This window comes from Plecotus auritus (genome assembly GCF_963455305.1).
Source record: "Plecotus auritus genome assembly, chromosome: 6".
In the NCBI taxonomy this organism is placed as follows: Eukaryota; Metazoa; Chordata; class Mammalia; order Chiroptera; family Vespertilionidae; genus Plecotus; species Plecotus auritus.
In genome coordinates this window covers 144511975-144531226 of record NC_137773.1, presented here as the reverse complement: position 1 = coordinate 144531226, position 19252 = coordinate 144511975, and the positions used below count along the sequence as shown (strand labels likewise).

At 39.5% G+C, this 19252-nt stretch overlaps 1 protein-coding gene across 27 annotated transcripts in view; it reads right to left on the bottom strand.

Moving 5' to 3' along the window:
• The window catches only part of TFDP2 (transcription factor Dp-2), a gene marked incomplete at its 5' end in the record, with an annotated part of 147901 nt that overhangs the window by 27227 nt on the left and 101422 nt on the right, over positions 1 to 19252 (bottom strand). For 7 of the 27 annotated variants that reach the window (XM_080674119.1, XM_080674130.1, XM_080674125.1 and 4 more), the window contains 3 exons: positions 3722 to 3769; positions 5623 to 5744; positions 11310 to 11413. In XM_080674119.1, the coding sequence (XP_080530245.1) occupies positions 3722 to 3769; positions 5623 to 5744; positions 11310 to 11413 (274 nt within the window). Of the gene's footprint in view, positions 1 to 3721; positions 3770 to 5622; positions 5745 to 11309; positions 11414 to 17324; positions 17350 to 18801; positions 19020 to 19252 lie in introns of those variants that run through there. The other 20 variants (XM_080674141.1, XM_080674143.1, XM_080674128.1 and 17 more) reach the window with 7 other exon arrangements.

Genomic DNA, 19252 nt, shown 5'->3' with positions numbered 1-19252 from the left:
TGTAACTGATTTCCCAGCTTCTGTTCTAGTCTCCTTAGAATCAATTTCCTGCTCAGCAGCCAGTGTAAATTAGCATGTTATTTCCCTTTTTAAAATAAAAACAAATTCCTTACTGAGACCTATCAGGCCTTTCATGATCTGACCCCTGCCTACTCTCCACCCTCATCTATATATATAAAACCCTAACATGCAAATAGACCGAATGGCGGAACAACCAAACAACCAGTCGCTATGGCATGCTCTGACCATCAGGGGGTGTGTGTGTGGAACATGGCGGGCATCAACAGCAGGCAGCAGTGCACGGAACATGGCAGGCATCGGCCACAGCAGGATGGTGGAGCAGGTGAGCAGGGGCACCAGGCCACAGCGGGGCGCTGGTTGCTATCATCAGGGTGAGCCTCTGATGGTTACTGAAAATTCTTTGCTAACACGCGCCATGGTCCCACCTGGTGTTTGCACCTGCTTCCGGCGCTGGCCCCAGTCGCACCTGCTGCCGGTGCCCAGTGCCAGCCCCAATCACTCGGCACCATCAGTGGGTGCGAGCAGCGGCTACAGGCCCCAATAGTCTCTCAGGGCTTCTCCACCTCCCCGTGCTCCTGAGGGGCAATCAGAGCCATCAGCTGCCGCTCGCACCCACTGCCAGTGCCGGCCCTGCTCACACCCGCTGCCGGCGCCCAGCACCAATCCTGATTGTTTGGTGCCGTCAGCGGGTACACACGGTGGCTGCCAGCCTGCTGGCCCTGATCGCCCCTAAGGGCTTCTCCACCTCCCCTGCTCCTGAGGGGCGATCAGGGCAGCAGCTGCTACTCACACCCACTGGAGGTGTTGGCCCTGCTTGCACCTGCTGCTGGCGCCGGCCCCACTCGCTCCGCGCAGTTAGCAGGTGCTACCGGGGCCGGCGCCATCAGCACATGGAGTGGGACTGCCAGCAGACAGGGGACAGGGGTCTCGGTGGGAGGTGCCAGGCGGGGGCACAGAGGATGGGCCGAGACCCGCCCCTGTGCCCACCGCAGCCTCAAGGCCCACGGTTCCTTTTAAGGTGCACGAATTCATGCACTGGGCCCCCAGTCTCATAATACTTTGCCTTTCTTACTATCTCCAAGCCACTCTGCTTCCCCAAACACTCCAACCTGGTTCCTCATTTAGCTTTGCATTTGTCATTCATTCCCTCTGCCTGAATCCCTGGCTCCCCACCATGATCAGGCTAGCTACATGCTTGACTTCTTTGCATTCAAATGTTATCTCCTTAGAGAGCCTGCTCTAAGGCAGCCACCATCCTGCCAATAATCCACAAACCCCCTTCTTATTTTTTTGTGTGCCAACTATCACAGTCTAAAAGGATGTTTGTTTTTAACTATACAGATTTTGATTCTTATTATTAGTGTATTATAGTTTAAATTATATTAATTTATTATAAATAAATAATATTTTAACTAAATTCCAAGAGAAAAAAGATATTAAGAACTTTCCTCCCCCAGTAGAAATCCCAAAGCGAAAGCAGACCTATTTGGAAAAGAGATTTAGGAGACACCATCAGATTCTGTCCAAAGGTAAAAAGAGAAAGTGAACAAACATCTTCCAGGATCAAAACCCCAGGCAAGACCAGAAAGAGGGTTTTCATAGCTCCTTCTGCAAGCTCTGTGCAAAGAACTCCAGTGGATGAGAATACAGGGGAAAACTAATGAGAATATCTCAATGCATCCTTCACCCACCAAACAAGATTTCTTCAGAAACTGACTTGCTTCTGCAAATGGCCTTAACCAAGAAACAGTTGTGTAAAACAGACCTAAAATTGTACTGTCAAGTAATACGATAAGGATAGGAAGCTTGTAAAGGCCGGTGTGGCTCAGTGGTTGAGCATCAAACCTAGAGATCACAGTTCGATTCCTGGTCAGGGCACATGCCTGGGTTGCAGGCTTGATCCCCAGTGTGGGGCATGTTGGGGGCAGCCAATCTATGATTCTCTCTCATCACTGATGTTTCCATCTCTCTCTCCCTCTCCTTTCCTCTCTGAAATCAATAAAAAAATATTTTTTTAAAAAAGAGCTTGTATATGTCTATATATATTGATGTATAAATTTCTGAGGAAAACCAATATAAATATTTAGATATCATACTAAATCAGCATACGAGACATTGGAGAGATAAAAATTAGTCTATGGTTCAGAGCTGTCTTTTCTAACATAAACACTTGGGAGGGGGGAAACAAAACTTTTCACAGCGTTATAGAAAAATACAATAAATTTGGAGAAAAAGAAACATTTGTAAGAACAACAATAAAAGCCACATGTAGTAATGTTTGTGGTTATATTTAAAAATAAAAGAATAATAAAAGCACAACCCTCACCCCAAAACGCCACTGAACCCAGATGCAGAAAGGGAAAGCGGAATCAATGGTTACACCCACTAATTTAATCTAGCACTTTTAATGTGATCTTTAGAGATCTTTTTCTTATGAAGGAGAATATGAAGAGAATCTTATTGTTTATACTGTTTGTAGTACACAGGTGCCACCAATCATAACTAATAACAAGCCCTATTTTAAGGCCTTAAACATTGCTAAATACATCTATAAGAACTTACACTGCTACCCTTTCCTAGGATAAACACAAAGACAGTATGAGTTTGGGAAGAGGAATTTCCATTAGAGAGAAAAGAACATTTTGCTACATATTTCTATATGATACAGCAGTTCCTCAGACATGACTTTGTGTTCAAAACAGTTAAGAGCCAAGATGCAAGGAACAAAAGCCACCAAGGAACTAAAGCAAAGCCAGTGTCAATGCAAGAAAACACACTTTTAGAATATATAGCCCCGAGGTCCTCACTCAGAGCCTATTCACTTTTATTTTAGACTGAATTCTAACACAACTGGCCACCTAGTTGCCTAGCAAGTTGGAGATAGCAAACTAGAAAATGGAAAAGACAGAAAACTATTATATTGAGAACAGATGACCTAACAGGACAAAGGAGACTGAAATCCACTGAAAAGGGAAATTACAAAATCTTAGAACCAAAAATAAAATTTAAAAAGTGTAACTGGCAAGGTTTTATTTAAAATAGTAACAATCTTACAGAATGCAACTACCTCTAACACTATGCATCCTATTTTAACAGTGCAACATTAATATTGTACCTCGTGTAGTGACTTGCATGGAATATTGAACTTAAGCTCAAATAATGACCGTAAAGTGAGAGTTTTTAATCCTGGAGTTTCTCACTTGGTAGGCAGGCATCTATATTTTTCAACAAACCACAGGGGATTCTGAGGCACACCAAGAACTGAGAACCACTGTCCTAACAGTCTAAAGAAAGGTTACATTATACTCCCATGTATTATTTAGAGAAAGAAGCGAGAATTTACTATGATCTTTAAATGTGCTCAATCAAACCTGTTTTTAAAACGTTTGGGCATGCTGAGGTCAGGTGGAGTGTTCACCTTGGTAGAACACTGCATTTCCCAAAAGGAGGGAAGGAGCTAAATGACATATTACCAATAGCCAATCTATTCAGTTTTGAAATCATAAAAATAAAAATATAATACTAAATTTATGTAAGACAAGTGAAGTAAAGTACTCCGTGTGTGGTATAGAATAATGGTAGAAACTCAATAAAGTTATTAAATTTGTGTGGATAAACACATCTCAATAACTTAACCTAGAGTCTGGGTACCAAACCTTTACGTAGTAGCATCTCCCAAACAAAATACACTCATACTCACCTTTCTGAAAAATCAGAGTCTATAAATTCTCTAGCCCGTTTTCTATCACTAAAAAGAAAAAAAAAGCATAAAAAGAATATATAAACACTATTTTATTTCATGAATAATTTATTGTAACTTGTCTAATTCCACAATATATATATCCAAACACAAAAACTAACAAATATAAAAGATATGCCCATAAAATAAAAACTTAAATTTTTTCAAAGGACTAAGAAATCACAATAGGATAACCTAGTTTGAAATGAGTTCAATGAATCTTTAAGAGGAAAACATTACAGGTTCACAAAAGAAAAGGCACAGAGAAGTTTGATTTACTCTGGAATGACTGACTATAAAAACACGACAGTCATACCACCTCCAACATAAAGCACAGCTGAGGCTGGAAATATCCAAACCCTGGTCATCTCCAAACCACTGGCATAGGCACGCTTTCATGTTATAACCTCTCAGGGCTGTGAAGAAATCCAAGGTAATTTTTATATCTACCTGAGAATGTTCACAAGGACTGAATAAAGGCCATGGAATGACAGGTGACTGTCATGTCATCTCACTTGATAATGGAAAAGTATGACTATATATGAAACTCTTCTGTCTCTAATATATGTGTAGGTGTTTGAATATGTATATGGCTTAAAACACTTTGCCAGGACTGTTATTTCATTAATTCATTTAATATTCTTTTTTAAAAATATTTTTTTTTATTGATTTCAGAGAGAGAGATAAAAACATCAATGATTAGCCCTGACTGGTTTGGCTCAGTGGATAGAGCGTCGGCCTGCGGACTGAAGGGTCCCAGGTTCGATTCTGGTCAAGGGCATGTACCTTGGCTGCGGGCACATCCCCAGTAAGGGGTGTGCAGGAGGCAGCTGGTCGATGTTTCTCATCGATGTTTCTAACTCTCTATCTCTTTCCCTTCCTCTCTGTAAAAAAATCAATAAAATATATTTAAAAAAAAAAATCAATGATTAGAGAGAATCATTGGTCAACTGCCTCCTGCAGGCCACCCCAACTGGGGATGGAACCCAAACCCGGGCATGTGCCCCGACGGGAAATCGAACCGTGACCTCCTGGTTCATAGGCTGAAGCTTCAACCACTGAGCCACGCTTGCCAGGCTCATTTAATATTCTTGAATTCTTACTCAACCAAGATTTATTGTCTGCTTGTTAGAACTCACAGTTGTAAGTCAAAGATGGAACTACCCATGCAGTATTTAAATAATAATTTAAATAACTTCTAAAGTAACAGAATAAAGTTTTGAGTCATTAATTTTACTATTTCCTTTTATTTTATGGAAAGATGAAATGTTAAAATGATAAGCAAAGGAGAAAGTTTGGGTAAGGGTGTTTTACAAAGATGTGAAGGTTTGATACTAAAAGCGGCAACTGAATAACATAGAAGAAATATTGATTTAATTGCCCAGTGTTTCAAAAGAATCAAGGGAAAACTCAATGAAAATTTTAATATATTTGGCCTCTTTTCCCTAGTTCCTTTTCTGATTTTTTCTTAAGGAAACAAGAACTCATAGGGGAAATTCTCAGTATAACCAACACTTAATCTATCTTTTGTTTGTTAAAACAATATAAAATATAGTTTTGATGTCTCCAAAGCAGCTAAATGCCATAATAATAAAAAGTAGTTCTCTTTCAGAGTTGAAAAAAAGTAAAAAGATTCAGGTACAAGTTATTATTATAATGTTTTTCTCTGTTTTAAAATGGTTGCTCCATAAATGGTTTATATCTAAGATATGAAGTGAAATAAAATAGGTAATTTTAAAGGAAATGTATTCATTTTTAAGGACTAGACTAACATAAAACAAGAACAGAAGACAAGATCCTAAGAAAAAACGGTCAGAACTTTTTTTAATTTTAAAAATGGTAACTTGTAACAACACTCTTACCCTGGGACCCAGCCAGTAGCTTCCGCTATGTGTGTCTGAGTGACCATTGCTGGTGCTGGGGTGTATGGACTCCCAATCAGAACACTTCCTGAACTGGTCAGTCTCTGAGGTGTGCTTATAATCTGTGAAGTTAGGACAAAGAAAATAATATCCTTAGTTATTATGAAAAGCCTACAGGCACAAAATAATGTTGACTGCTAACCTTACAAGGAGGAAACCTTATTGTCTAAAATGCTTAATCATCTAAAACATAAGCAATACCTCTGATTCATTTATATTCTAGGATCTTATACTGACATGAGGTCATAATGCAGGTTTCAGCAAGTGAAGAGCAATTTGGAAGGATTAGCTGGCAACTGACAATGTTTTAAAAATCAGAAAAATGAAAAGCTTTCTTTGCAATTACAGAACCTAATTCCAGTCAAGCTTGATTTACTAGAACTGGGTAACAGTAAATCAGATCTTCACAGTCCAAAATATAGGCAAAAACATTACACAATTTGGATTATTATACAGATGCAACTTTATCTCTTTCTCTTTTTTTTCAAGAGCATGTTCTCATGTCATTAAATATTCTTTAATGACATATTCTTTAAATATGTCAGTAAAACATTCCATCATGTAAATTTATTATTCCCTATTAGATATATGGATATTCAATTATTCACTACTATAAACAATGCTGTGATAAACATTTTTGTACAATGATCTTGGCCTTAATTTCTGTTTGCTAAGGATAGACTTCAGGAAAGGAATTAATGGAACTAAAGATATGGACTTTTTATTTACTGCTTTTTTTCTCTCTAATTCTCACCCGAGGATATTTTTCCATTGATTTTTAGAGAGTGGAAGAGAGAGGGAAAGACAGGAGAAGCACATGGATTGGTTGTCTCCTGCACGAGCCCTGGCCAGGGGAGGAGCCTGCAACTGAGGTAACATGCCCTTGACTGGAATTGAACCCAGGACTCTTCGGTCTGCAGTTCAACACTTTATCCACTGAGCCAAACCGGCTAGGGTGTTTATTGCTTTTTAAAAACACGTTTTTATTGATTTTAGAGAAAGAGGAAGGGAGAAGGAGAGAGAGAGAGAGAGAAACATTAATGTGAGAGAGAAATATCCATTGGTTACCTCCGTACGACTGGAGACTGAACCTGCAACCTGGGCATGTACTCTGACCAGAGACCTTTTGGTGCATGGGCCAATGCTCAACCAACTGAGTCACACAGGCCAGGACAGAATACAGACTTTTTTAAAAAGTTCCTTGGGCCCTGGTCAGTGTGACTCAGTTGATTGGAGTTTCATCCCATACAATGCAAGGTCACAGGTTTGATCCCCGGTCAGGGCAGACACTCAGGTTGCAGGTTTGATCCTGGTCAGGGTTCATATGAGAGGCAACTGATTGATGTTTCTCTCTCACATCAATGTTCCTCACTTTCTCCTTATCCCTTCCTCTCTCTTTAAAATCTATTTTAAAATAAATAAATAAAAACAAAAGACAATAAACAAGGATAAAGATGTCTAGAGAATTCTATTCTCTACAATAAGCCAAGGATGATCAAACAGGGCATTCAGAAATTTGCCTTGTGTGACAATATGAAAACTAGACAATGTATTTGTGGGTTTTTTTTAAAAAATATATTTTATTGATTTTTTACAGAGAGGAAGGGAGACGGATAGAGAGTTAGAAACATCGATGAGAGAGAAACATCGACCAGCTGCCTCCTGCACACCCCCTACCGGGGATATGCCCGCAACCAAGGTACATGCCTTTGACCAGAATCGAACCTGGGACCTCTCAGTCCACAGGCCGACACTCTATCCACTGAGCCAAACCAGTCAGGGCTAGACAATGTATTTGGATCTCCACCCCTCCATGCATCCCATCCCACCTCCACAGCTCTATTTCAGTGCAAGATCTTCAAGGACAGAGAATGTTTCCAGGGCCTAGCACAGTGCTTACAGGAAAGTGCAATAAATACTTACTAAACTGAGAGAAACGAACCAGCTTTTAAAATGATGAAAAAAAAAAGTAGCTTCTTTATTCACTGATATGCTAGAAAGGACTATATAAAATCCAATAAGAAAAATACTCTACAATATAAAAGACAGTTTTCACCAATCACTACATCACACATTCAAATGTCCTCTATCAAACACACTGAGTGCAACAGCTTAAGGAGGAAAATTTGAGTATTTGATCAGTCTCTGGTCTATTCTTTCAAGAACAGGGGAGTCCAAAAAGCAATTCTATGTGTTCCAATCTACCCTTGAAACAGACTGCATTACTTGTGCAGTTTTATTACTAAGGAGTTATTTCTTTGTATCTGTTATTAGTAGCCTACAGGCTCCGTTTTACTTGATTTAAAGGGCTTTGTAGAAAAAAAAAAGAAGGAAGGGAAAGAAGCATAGGAAAACATGGTTATCATTACTGAGAATGACTTTGGAAATGAACTGCTATGTTCTAGTTTATTTTTTCTTCCTCTTTGTCAGATTGTCAGATATTTTCTTCTGATCTGAGAGCAATTAGCAATACTCTGTTCCCTTCTCTTAGCAAAGGGCCTGATACACAGTAAGTCCTTAATAAACATTTCCTGAATGAACAAATTGGAGATGATGGACTTGAACTGGAAAGACAAGTTAGAAGTTCATGTGAAATGCAATGAGTTCTTAAACTAGGACAGTGAGTCTTAAGAAACAAAACCAGCCCTAGCCGGCTTGGCTCAGTGGCTAGAGCATCAGCCTGTAGACTGAAGGGTCCCAGGTTCGATTCCGGCCAAGGGCACATGTCTGGGTTGCTGGCTCGATCCCCAGTAGGGGGCATGCAGGAGGCAGCCGATCAGTGATTCTCATCATTGATGTTTCTATCTCTCTCTCCTTCTCCCTTCCTCTCTGAAATCAATAAAGAAATAAATAAATAAAAAAGCAAGAAAACCAAAGGAAAGTCAACAGAACTGATTAACCATTAAACAGGAAAACTATGTAGGTGATGAGTCAAACACACTTTATAAAACTGAAACTTAATTTTGAAATCCCAAATTAAAATGAAAGATAATTAGAGATAACTACTTCTACTATTCTGTTGATCTGATAAGGAAAATGAATATTTAAATTTCACCCCCCCAAAACCAGAGACAACATTAATTTAAATGTAATCGTGGTTTCTTTTGACAATAGATTACAGTTACCCAATGAAAATCATACAGCGATTGAACCTCATTCTAGAGATTTTCCACCTTCAATCAATATATCTTATGTTCTACTGCCATCTACAGTTAAGAAAGGCCAAGGGAAAATGTATTTTGAAGGAGAAAAAACTATATAATTACAAAATGTTAAACAATTCCATTTTGTTGTTGTTAATCCTCACCCGAGGATATTTTTCCATTGACTTTTAGAGAGTGGAAGGGAGGGGGAGAGACAGAGAGAGAGAAACATCTATGTGAGAGACTCATCAATTTGTTGCCTCATGCACGCCCCCCAACCTGGGCTGGGGATGGAGCCTACAAAAAAAGTACGTGCCCTTGAACAGAATTGAACTTGCTAATTGAACCTTCAGTCTGCAGGTTGACACTCTATCCACTGAGCCAAACAGGCCAGGACAAGGATTCCATTATTTAACAAAATTTTAGTTTTCAATATAAGAATCATGCAGTTTTAATCAAATGAAAATAAAGATAACCATGAGAGTATCTTATATATATAAGCAGAAACCTTTAGGAAAAGGGCAAGTATCCCAAAATAAAACAGTTACTGTGATTCCGGTCCAAGTCCCAAGAACTGCAAAAAGCACCCGAGAATTAGGGAGACAATAAAAGGCCTTGGGTTGGCCTGGTTTAAAGGAGAGCCCCAGATCTCCTCTCCTTCTGACCTTTTTTTGCTGATTCTGCAGTAACTGGTTAAGTAGTATGTATACCTGATTACAGTAACCTGATTACTTACTGTCAGAACTGGAGTGTGTAAAGACTTTCATGTACATTAGTAAAAACTAACAATGGAAAGAGAAATTACATGTCTCCAAAAGAGAAACCTGAACTTGCGCCATAGCAGCACACTAAAATACTAATAGAAAATAGTATCTCAAAACCAGAGGAGTACTGTAAGGGGAAAACAACGTGCCACTGACTTTTGGCAAACACATAAGAGTTCTGGTATGTTTGTTTAATCTTGGTGCTTATATTATCACATTTCAAAATACAGACTTTACAGGCAGGTGTCTTATCTCACTTGTACCTACTGTAGTGGCTGGTGAGGGGCAAATGCTGAGCAAATGTTGGAAAATATACCCTGAACTGCCTTGAAATGGGAACACTTACCTGAGCTCAAGTCTCTATGAAGTTTGGAGCTAGATCACATTCTTCACATAGTTATAGTAAATTGTGTAAGATCTTTGGCTTGGATTCTGTAGATAATTAACAGTCCTCAAGCAATCAGGAAAAATGTCATGTCTAGAATGTCTTAAAAACTGTAAAGACTTTCTGGAGCCATTAAGTATGTTAAAAGGTATTTTTGTCGAAATGATTTTGTGTTTAACATTCTCCACAGGGCTGTATATACTATGGGCAAATTTTATCTTTGTTGCTCTATAGAGGAGAACATGTAAGCACTGACAATGAAGAGTTATTATTCAAATGTTTATGCACTTTTGCTAATGGTGCGTGAAGCCATTTAAATTAGGCATGAGTTTTTAAAATATGTTTTTATTGATTTTAGAGAAAGAGAAAGGGAGAGGGAGAAAGAGAGAAACATCGATTGGCTGCCTCCTGCATGTCCCCCTGCTGGGGATTGAGCCCACAACCTGGGCTTGTGCCCTGATCAGGAATCAAACTGGTGACCTTTTGGTGCCTGGAACGACACCGAACCAACTGAGCCACGCCAGCCAGGGCAAATTTGGTATAGTTTTTAGAGTAGTTGCATGAGACTTTGTTTATAAATAAGGCTTTTTAAAAGTGCTATCTACTTCAAGCTCTAACATAATTAATGAACTACTTACAGAGAAAGTTAAATATTTTTCATTCATTATTTCTGTTAAAAATGTAAATGAATTGGCATGTTGTTTTCCCCCAAATGTCCTTTAATCAAAGATTTCAAATTAATAGCTCCAGATAGAGATTAACTAATGGGTCATGTTCAATTTATATGAGTGCATAGTTTAGGGTGGTAAAGATTATTTTATAAGAAATAATCTGAAGAGAACATAAAACATAACAGATTTTAAATCAATTTAACCAAACAATGAGAAGAAAAGCCTCACATAAAGAGCAAACCTAATTACACATCCAGAACCCACAAATGTATGAAAATTAAACACTGCCCTGGCCGGTTTGGCTCAGTGGATAGGGCGTTGGCCTGTGGACTGAAGGGTCCCGGGTTCGATTCCGGTCAAGGGCATGTACCTTGGTTGCGGGCACATCCCCAGTGGGGGGTGTGCAAGAGGCAGCTGAATGATGTTTCTCTCTCATCGATGTTTCTAACTCTCTATCCCTCTCCCTTCCTCTCTGTAAAAAATCAATAAAATGTAAAAAAAAAAAAAAAAAATTAAACACTGAAGAGTGCCTTTCTTTTTCTCAAGATTTAATCAGTTACATTCAGATAAAAATAAAACTTGACTGAGATGAGAAATTAACTAGAATATGTGACCATCCATATTTAGTAAATTTTCAAATTCTAAGATTTGATGGTTTTCTTACCATTTGGGGTCCAACATTCACATTTATTGGTCCTAGGGTTTTTGGTAAAATCTTTGTTGGTGAGTTGGTGCTGGAAACTGGAAAAGCAACCAATGAAATGTTACCTGAAATAATATCAAAACACTGGGTTAATGTTCTGCAATATCAAGGCCACCTTCTAACCCCATGGTCCTAATACCAGTTTTGACCAAGTACTTTATAATTTAAATTATAAACAAGAAGGCTTACTGAAAAGCCATATCAACAATTGCTTTGTTGTAGTGAATACAATTAGTTCTGCTGAATAGGAAATCTGTAAAATTAACAGTTCAGTCTGACAATTAACTACTAGATGTTTAGTTGGTTTTATGGAGGAAAAAATATTTAGAGAATACATAATGCAAAGCATCCTATATAATAAAAGGATAATATGCAAATGGACCGAACGTCAGAATGACTGGTTGCTATGACGCGCACTGACCACCAAGGGGCACACCAAACGCAGGAGCTGCCCCCTGGTGATCAGTGCGCTTCCACAGGGGAAGTGCCGCTCAGCCAGAAGCTGGGCTCAAGGCCAGCGAGTGAAGCGATGGTGGCAGGAGCCTCTCCCGCCTCCGCGGCAGCACTAAGGATGTCCGACTGATGGCTTAGCAGGCTTAAGCCATCAGTCAGACATCCCCCAGTCAGACATCCCCCGAGGGCTCCCGGACTGTGAGAGGGTGCAGGCTGGGCTGAGGGATCCCACCGAGTGCAGGAATTTCACGCACCGGGCCTCTAGTAGTTTATATCAGAGTTGAGAAATTCAGTTAGATCTTTATTAGACATAAAACAAAAAAAAGTAGAAAGCAAAAAAAAAAAGTAGAAAGCATATTAGAATTTCTTTACAATATAAATATAAGATATTTATACTAAAAGTTAACATATTTTCAAAATATCGAGTTGGTACTTTTTGAGGTTTCATTACAATAGAGAAAAAAATATGATGGTTAAGAATGTTGGAAATTGTGGGATTTTCAAGTGATTTCAACACTTTAAATTTTAAGTTATGGTATCAAAGCATCGCCCCCTGTCCAAGCCAACCAATAATCTTCTGAAATACCATATCAACTACTTAACTGCTCCAAACTTCAGTTTATCAATGTTTCTCCTAAAAGGTAGCAGTGTAATATGATGTAACGAACAAGATCACCCAGCAAGTATGTATGTAAAGGAGAGTCAATCCTGAAACTCTGGGGGAAAATAAACATTTAAGAGCAGGACTACAAAGACACTTTCTTCCTCATTAGCCCCTTCCTCAGCTCGCTAAGCTCGATCATACTCCTTAATCCCCTTCTTTCACCTTCTGATTCTCAGCAGATACTCATGTCCCCTACAGTAAGGATAACAGACCATTAGACTGACAGCCCTTCTTCCTCAACCTGTGACCTATCTGCACCCTCACATCCTTTTTTTTTTTTTTAAATATATTTTATTGATATTTTACAGAGAGGAAGGGAGAGGGATAGAGAGCTAGAAACATCGACCAGCTGCCTCCTGCACACCTCCCACTGGGGATGTGCCCGCAACCAAGGTACATGCCCTTGACCGGAATCGAACCCGGGACCCTTCAGTCCTCAGGCCGACGCTCTATCCACTGAGCAAAACCGGTTTCGGCCCCTCACATACTTTTACTTATGTCTCTCTGAACGGAAATTCTCATATAAATTACTTCCTTCATGACTGCTCTACACTTCCAGTCTCCTCAAGCATCTTAGTCATCAATTATGTACTCTCTTTCCCCTGAGTTTTCAACTATACCGTTGGCTCCTCCCCTTCAGTTTCCCTCTCTGCCCATTTGTTGGGTATTATTTTCCCTCGATATCCACATTTTAAAATCACATTATCTTTCTCATGCTCACTCAATAAAGCCTCAGACCCAAATCTGCTTCTCTTTCACATTCTCAGTCTTGGTATACAACTGAGCATTGATCAACATCCACCCAGAGACCCACTCCAGAAATAATCAACCCCTTCCTCAATCAACTGGCCACCATATCTGACTTATCATTCTACCCTGGATCCTTTAATTAGTGGGCACTTCTTTAATTGGGAACTTTATCAAATCTGGTTTGAATGCAGTTACCATGGCTCACAACTGTGGCTGTGCAGTGGAACTGTCTGGGAAGCAATGCCTGGGTCCAATGCTGATATAACGGATATAGAGGCAACTTGGCCACCAGACCCCTTAAAGTTCTCCAGGTGGTTCCCAGTGCAGCCAGGGCTGAGCACCAGCTCTAACCCATAGCCTACTTCAAACAGCTCCCCTCCCGCTCCACACATCTACAACAAACCAGTCTATCAAGTGGTGAAACTGGTCTGGACACCCCCCTTCAACTTCAGACCTTCAAAGACCCCAGGACACTTCCTAAATGCCTCTCAGATTCATCAACACAGCACAAAGCTCCTGGTCTCCAAACAGAAGCCTCCCTTCCCAGTTTTATTTTAGCGACTCCCCTCAAGCACCCCACACTCCAATCATGAAATACTCTGCAGTCCCCAAAAGGCCAGCTTAATTCCCCCGGCTTTGGTGTACACCATTGCTTCAGCTGGGAAGTCTGTCTCTGATGGAACAACTACCTCTAACACTTCAAAATGGGATTTCATACCATTTCCTGAGTTACTACTGTGTGCCAGAGTCCACTCTAGAGGCTTCCCATATATATACATCACCGCATTAATGCTTAGGACAACCGTGTGAAATACATTGCTACTGTTTTGTTTTTTTCCTGACTTCCTTTTAAACATGAAGACAATGAGACAGAGTGAGGTTAAATGATTTGTACAAGGTCTCATAGCTGGTGAGGCCCCATCTCTCCAGCCTGTGGCACCTCCTCCTTAAATGCTGTCCCAGCCTCTGTGGTCTAGGGCCTGGATCCCCTTCTTCTGGCTTTTCATAGAGCCTATTATCATTTACCTATAGTTCTACTATAAGTGGGCTATGTCTCTCAGCTTCGTACCCTAGCATCTGGTTTAGTCCCTGGTACAAAATCACTGTATGAGTCTATTAAAACTGATTAGCATAGATTGGAGCTATTACCTTTTCTAATCTGGATGCCATACTTCCTGTAATGTAACCTACATTGTATCTTTTCTTACTTTTTAACAGGTATCATAGCTTACACTAAGTTTGAAGTAAATTTAAATACCCAGTCCTGCCCCACCGGCGTGGCTTATATGTTGAGCATCAGCCTATGAATCAGAAAGTCATGGTCCAATTCTTGGTCAGGGCACATGCCCGAGTTGTGGGCTTGATCCTCAGTGGGTCCCATACAGGAGGCAGATGATCAATGACTCTATCATTGATGTTTCTCTCTCTCACTCTCCCTTCCTCTCTGAAATCAATAAAAAAATATTTTAAAAAATAACATCATATTAATTGCTAAAGATTATTATAAAAACTCTCTAAATATGGTTATTCAATAGTTTAAGAATCTGCCAAACTGGAGAATAATCTATGATTCTAGGGGAGGAAGAGCTATGTAACTGATACATACATGCCATAAGCTCAGCCCCAGGCAAAAGAACACACCACAGATCCATGTGAAGAAGAACAGCCTGGAAAAGTTAGGCTCTCGGATGGATTTTTTAAAAATATATTTTATTGATTTTAGAGAGGAAAGGAGAGGGGGAGAGAGAGACACCAATGATGAGAGAGAATCACTGACTGGCCGCCTCCTGCATGCCCCCTACTGGGGACGGAGCCCACAACCCAGGCATGTGCCCTGACCGGAATTGAACCTGGGACCCTTTAGTCCGCAGGTCGATGCTCTATCCACTGAGCCAAACCAGCTAGGGCTCAGATAGATTTTAAAAATGATCTTAATGCTGCTGAATGTTTAAGATGAGGTCATCTCTGATACACTGTTAGGAGCAAAAGCAAAAAACTTGCAAAAAACCGTAAAGCAACAAAAAAAGATAATTAAGGTTAGGAACCGCTTGACCCCAATTTTAACCCTAACACTAAAAAAAACCCACAACGAATATAAAAAACATTGGTCAAAAACAAAAAGAGAAATATCATGTCAATTGATACCAAAAGAATTTAGAGGAAACTTAACAAAAGTGATTCTAAAGTAGAAGAGTAAAGGCAGAGAACAGCCAAGAATATTGAAAAAAAGGAATAATGAGGAAGAAGGGAATTTTAGCCTACCAGATTTCAAAATTATTACTTCGCTAAAGTGACTGAAAGAATGTGACACTGGCTAAGAAGCAGATAAATAGATTCACAAAATAGAAATTAAAGTCCAGAAAGTACTTCATCTCTATATGAAAATTCTATATATGGTAAAGGTAGCATTTCAAACCAATGAGGAAAGGATGGAATACTTTAGAAACACTGTTGAAACAAAAAATTGTCCATCTGACTAAACAAAAGCTTACATTTCAATTTCTCATCTTGCACAAAAAAAAAAATTCCAGGAAGATAAAATATTTAAGTATGAAAATTAAAACTGTTGCCGAAACCGGTTTGGCTCAGTGGATAGAGCATCGGCCTGCGGACTGAAAGGTCCCGGGTTCGATTCCGGTCAGGGGCATGTACCTTGGTTGCGGGCACATCCTCAGTGGGAGGTGTGCAGGAGGCAGCTGATCGATGTTTCTCTCTCATCGATGTTTCTGGCTCTCTGTCCCTCTCCCTTCCTCTCTGTGAAATATCAATAAAATATATTTAAAAAAAAAAAAAAAAAGAAAAAAGAAAATTAAAACTGTAAAAAAAAAGGAAAAAGAAAATTAAAGCCATAGAAGTATTAGAATAAGTGAAACTATATATTTTTTAATAATTTAGGGATAAGGAAGGCCCTTCCAAGCATGTTACAGAATTTAGAAATCTTTATTGGATTGGTTGGCCGCTACAGTGCGCGTCATAGCGACCGGTCATTCCATTGTTCCAGTCGCTTGGCTTTTATATATATCGATAATTTGCATGTAGTAGAATTACATTTGATAAACACATACACCACAACATCTAGGTCATATTAAAACTTTGTGAAAAGAGACTGACAGATTTGACTACCTAAAAATAAGTATTTTCTAAGTAACAACAAACCAAATATACCTAAAAGAGATCTCAAAGTTGGTAAACAAATCTACAACACATAGGTCATTGGATTACTATCCTTAAGAATTTTTATTTAACTTCCCACTTATAAATCAATAACAATAAGACAATACCCTAATATAAAAATAAGCTAAATACATGAAGAAATAGGAATGTCAATGATCATATAAAAAATGCTTGATTTTAATAATAAAAAATTAAAACTTAAAAAAAGAGAAAAATTTTCATCTACCAGATTGACGAAGATTAAGTAGGTAGATAATGCCCTGAGTTGGCAGAGATGTGCCTGGACAGGGAATAGAACAGTGACAGCCTGGTTCATTGGTCAACACTCAACCACTGAACCACACAGGTCAGGCTGCATTATATTTTTATCGGTAAAAATAAAATCTGTTTTAGGAGCAATTAAAGGGGCTCCACTGGGATTTCAATAGTTGTAATATTTAATATTCAAAAATAAAAGCCATGCACGTATTTACACAATTTACTTTCACTGAATAAACTATGTCAAAATAATAAATAGGTCAAAAGGACATATTTACACAGGTTACAAACATTCAGTCCCCTGAAATACCTGTCAGGTTAAGAGAAGTAAAACCAAACCACATCTAAACATTTCTGCATAATGGCTTGGCCATAATTCCCAGCTTCTTGGCAACAGGGACACAATACTGTCCAGAAGCCAATTCCTGGCACTTGATGCACTTATTAAAAACAAAAACTTAAAGACCTGCCTGGGTTTTGGTTCTGGCAATTCCCTGAATTAACTAAATGAGATCAATCACTTTGGGAAATGGCTAGGAAAAAGAGGTAAAACCTTATGCCAAATCTTGGCACAGGCACAAAATTTTGACTCAAAATTTATTTCAATTTCTTGAGTAAAAGGAATCTTTCTGTTTTCCATTAGAATTGTCTAGACAGCAGTGATTTCTTTCACTCACCATTCTTCCAGTTCCAGTTAGACACCTTCAATATGTCCAATTAAAATGAAAAACAAAAACAACAAAAAAAAAACAGTCAAATAATTGTGGTTTGTCTACATGATGCCAGTGTAAATTATTTTTTCCCAGCACTGACTTTCTGGAAAAAAACATTTTCTTGTCTGAATTAGCTTTTGGAGAAACCTTCCTAACCCAAGCCTGTATCACAACCTCCTGGTAGAACCAAATTAGTAACTTACTGTAGAAAAGAATATGCCTATTTTATGGGTTTACAAATATGTCAAAGCAGAAATAGTTGTATATCACATATGTACAGGGTCCAACCTCATAGGACAAGCTAGCCTACAGTCTTAAATAGAAGTTTTAATATGACCTAGATGTGGTGGTGTATTTGTTTATCAAATGTAATTCTACTACATGTAAATTATCGATATATATAAAAGCCAAGTGACTGGAACGACAGAACGACCGGTCGCTATGATGTGCACTGTAGTGGCCAACCAATCCAAGCAGGGCCCTGATCGGCCCCGCCCAACCATCTGCAGGGCCCCACCCCCCACCTGGCCTGGCCCCCAATTGGCCCCTCCCACCCCAACCGGGGACGGGGCTGGCCGGCCAACCTCCTGCATCCCCTCCCCCCTGCCGGCCCAACCCCAATTGGCCCCCATTGGGGCAGGTGGCTTGACCCCACCCATGCATGAATTCGTGCACTGGGCCCTCTAGTACCTTAATAAAAAAAAATGATGGGGAAAAGTGCCGAAACCGGTTTGGCTCAGTGGATAGAGCGTCGGCCTGCGGACTGAAGGGTCCCGGGTTCGATTCCGGTCAAGGGCATGTACCTGGGTTGCGGGCACATCCCCAGTGGGAGGTGTGCAGGAGGCAGCTGATCGGTGTTTCTCTCTCATCGATGTTTCTAGCTCTCTATCCCTCTCCCTTCCTCTCTGTAAAATATCAATAAAATATATTAAAAAAAAAATGATGGGGAAAAGTGACCTACACAATTTTATATTTATTAGTAAGAGACTAATTACAGATAATACAACCCTTTTGTTTCTCCTCTTCTGTTATTTCAATTGGGGCTATTTTTTAAACAGGTAGTTCATGTAATGGTCTAAATGACATCCTTCCAGGTATTGTCTCTCTTAAGTCTCCTGAATCATCACCATCTTTCCCTCTCTGCTAGATCATTCTCATCCACACAGAAACACCTTATTTCTTTCATCTAAAAAAGCAAATAATGCATAACTCTCTGCCTCCCAACTCATTTCTTTTGCACTCTACAGCAAAATTCACAAAACCCATCAACATTTGCAATCTCCATTTCTCCACTGTTTTTTTTTTAACCCACTCCCACTTCTTCCCAACAACTTCACTAAAATAGTTCTTGTTGAGATCATCTTCATGTTGTTAAATCCAATGGTCAACTCTCAGCTTTCAAGTTCCTTCCAACTATTTGATGCTTAAAAAAAATTCATACCTTTCTTTGAGAGACTCTTCATTTGGCATCCAAACCACCATTCTCTATTGATTCTTCTAACTCACCAGCTTCTTCTTAGTTTTGATTGCTGGCTTCTCCTCTAAACACATTCGGAAGCCCCTTGGTTTGGTCCTCCAACTCTTCTCCGTCAATTCTTCCTCCCTAGGTGATCTGATGTCTCTCACATATATTTCTTCAGATTAAACCTCTCTCCTAAACTTCAGATTTACATATCCAGCTATCATTGCTTGTATCTCCATTTTTATGTTTAGTAAGTATCTCAAACTTAACACCCCAAATCTAACTCCTGACTGCTCCCCATCCCTCCCGAAGCCTCCTTCTCCCATCTCTCTTTATCTCAGTAAATGCCAACTCTATTCCTCCAAGATCACTGTTGACTTCTCCCTTTCTTTTATATCCTACATCCACTCCAATAATAAGTTCCGTCGGC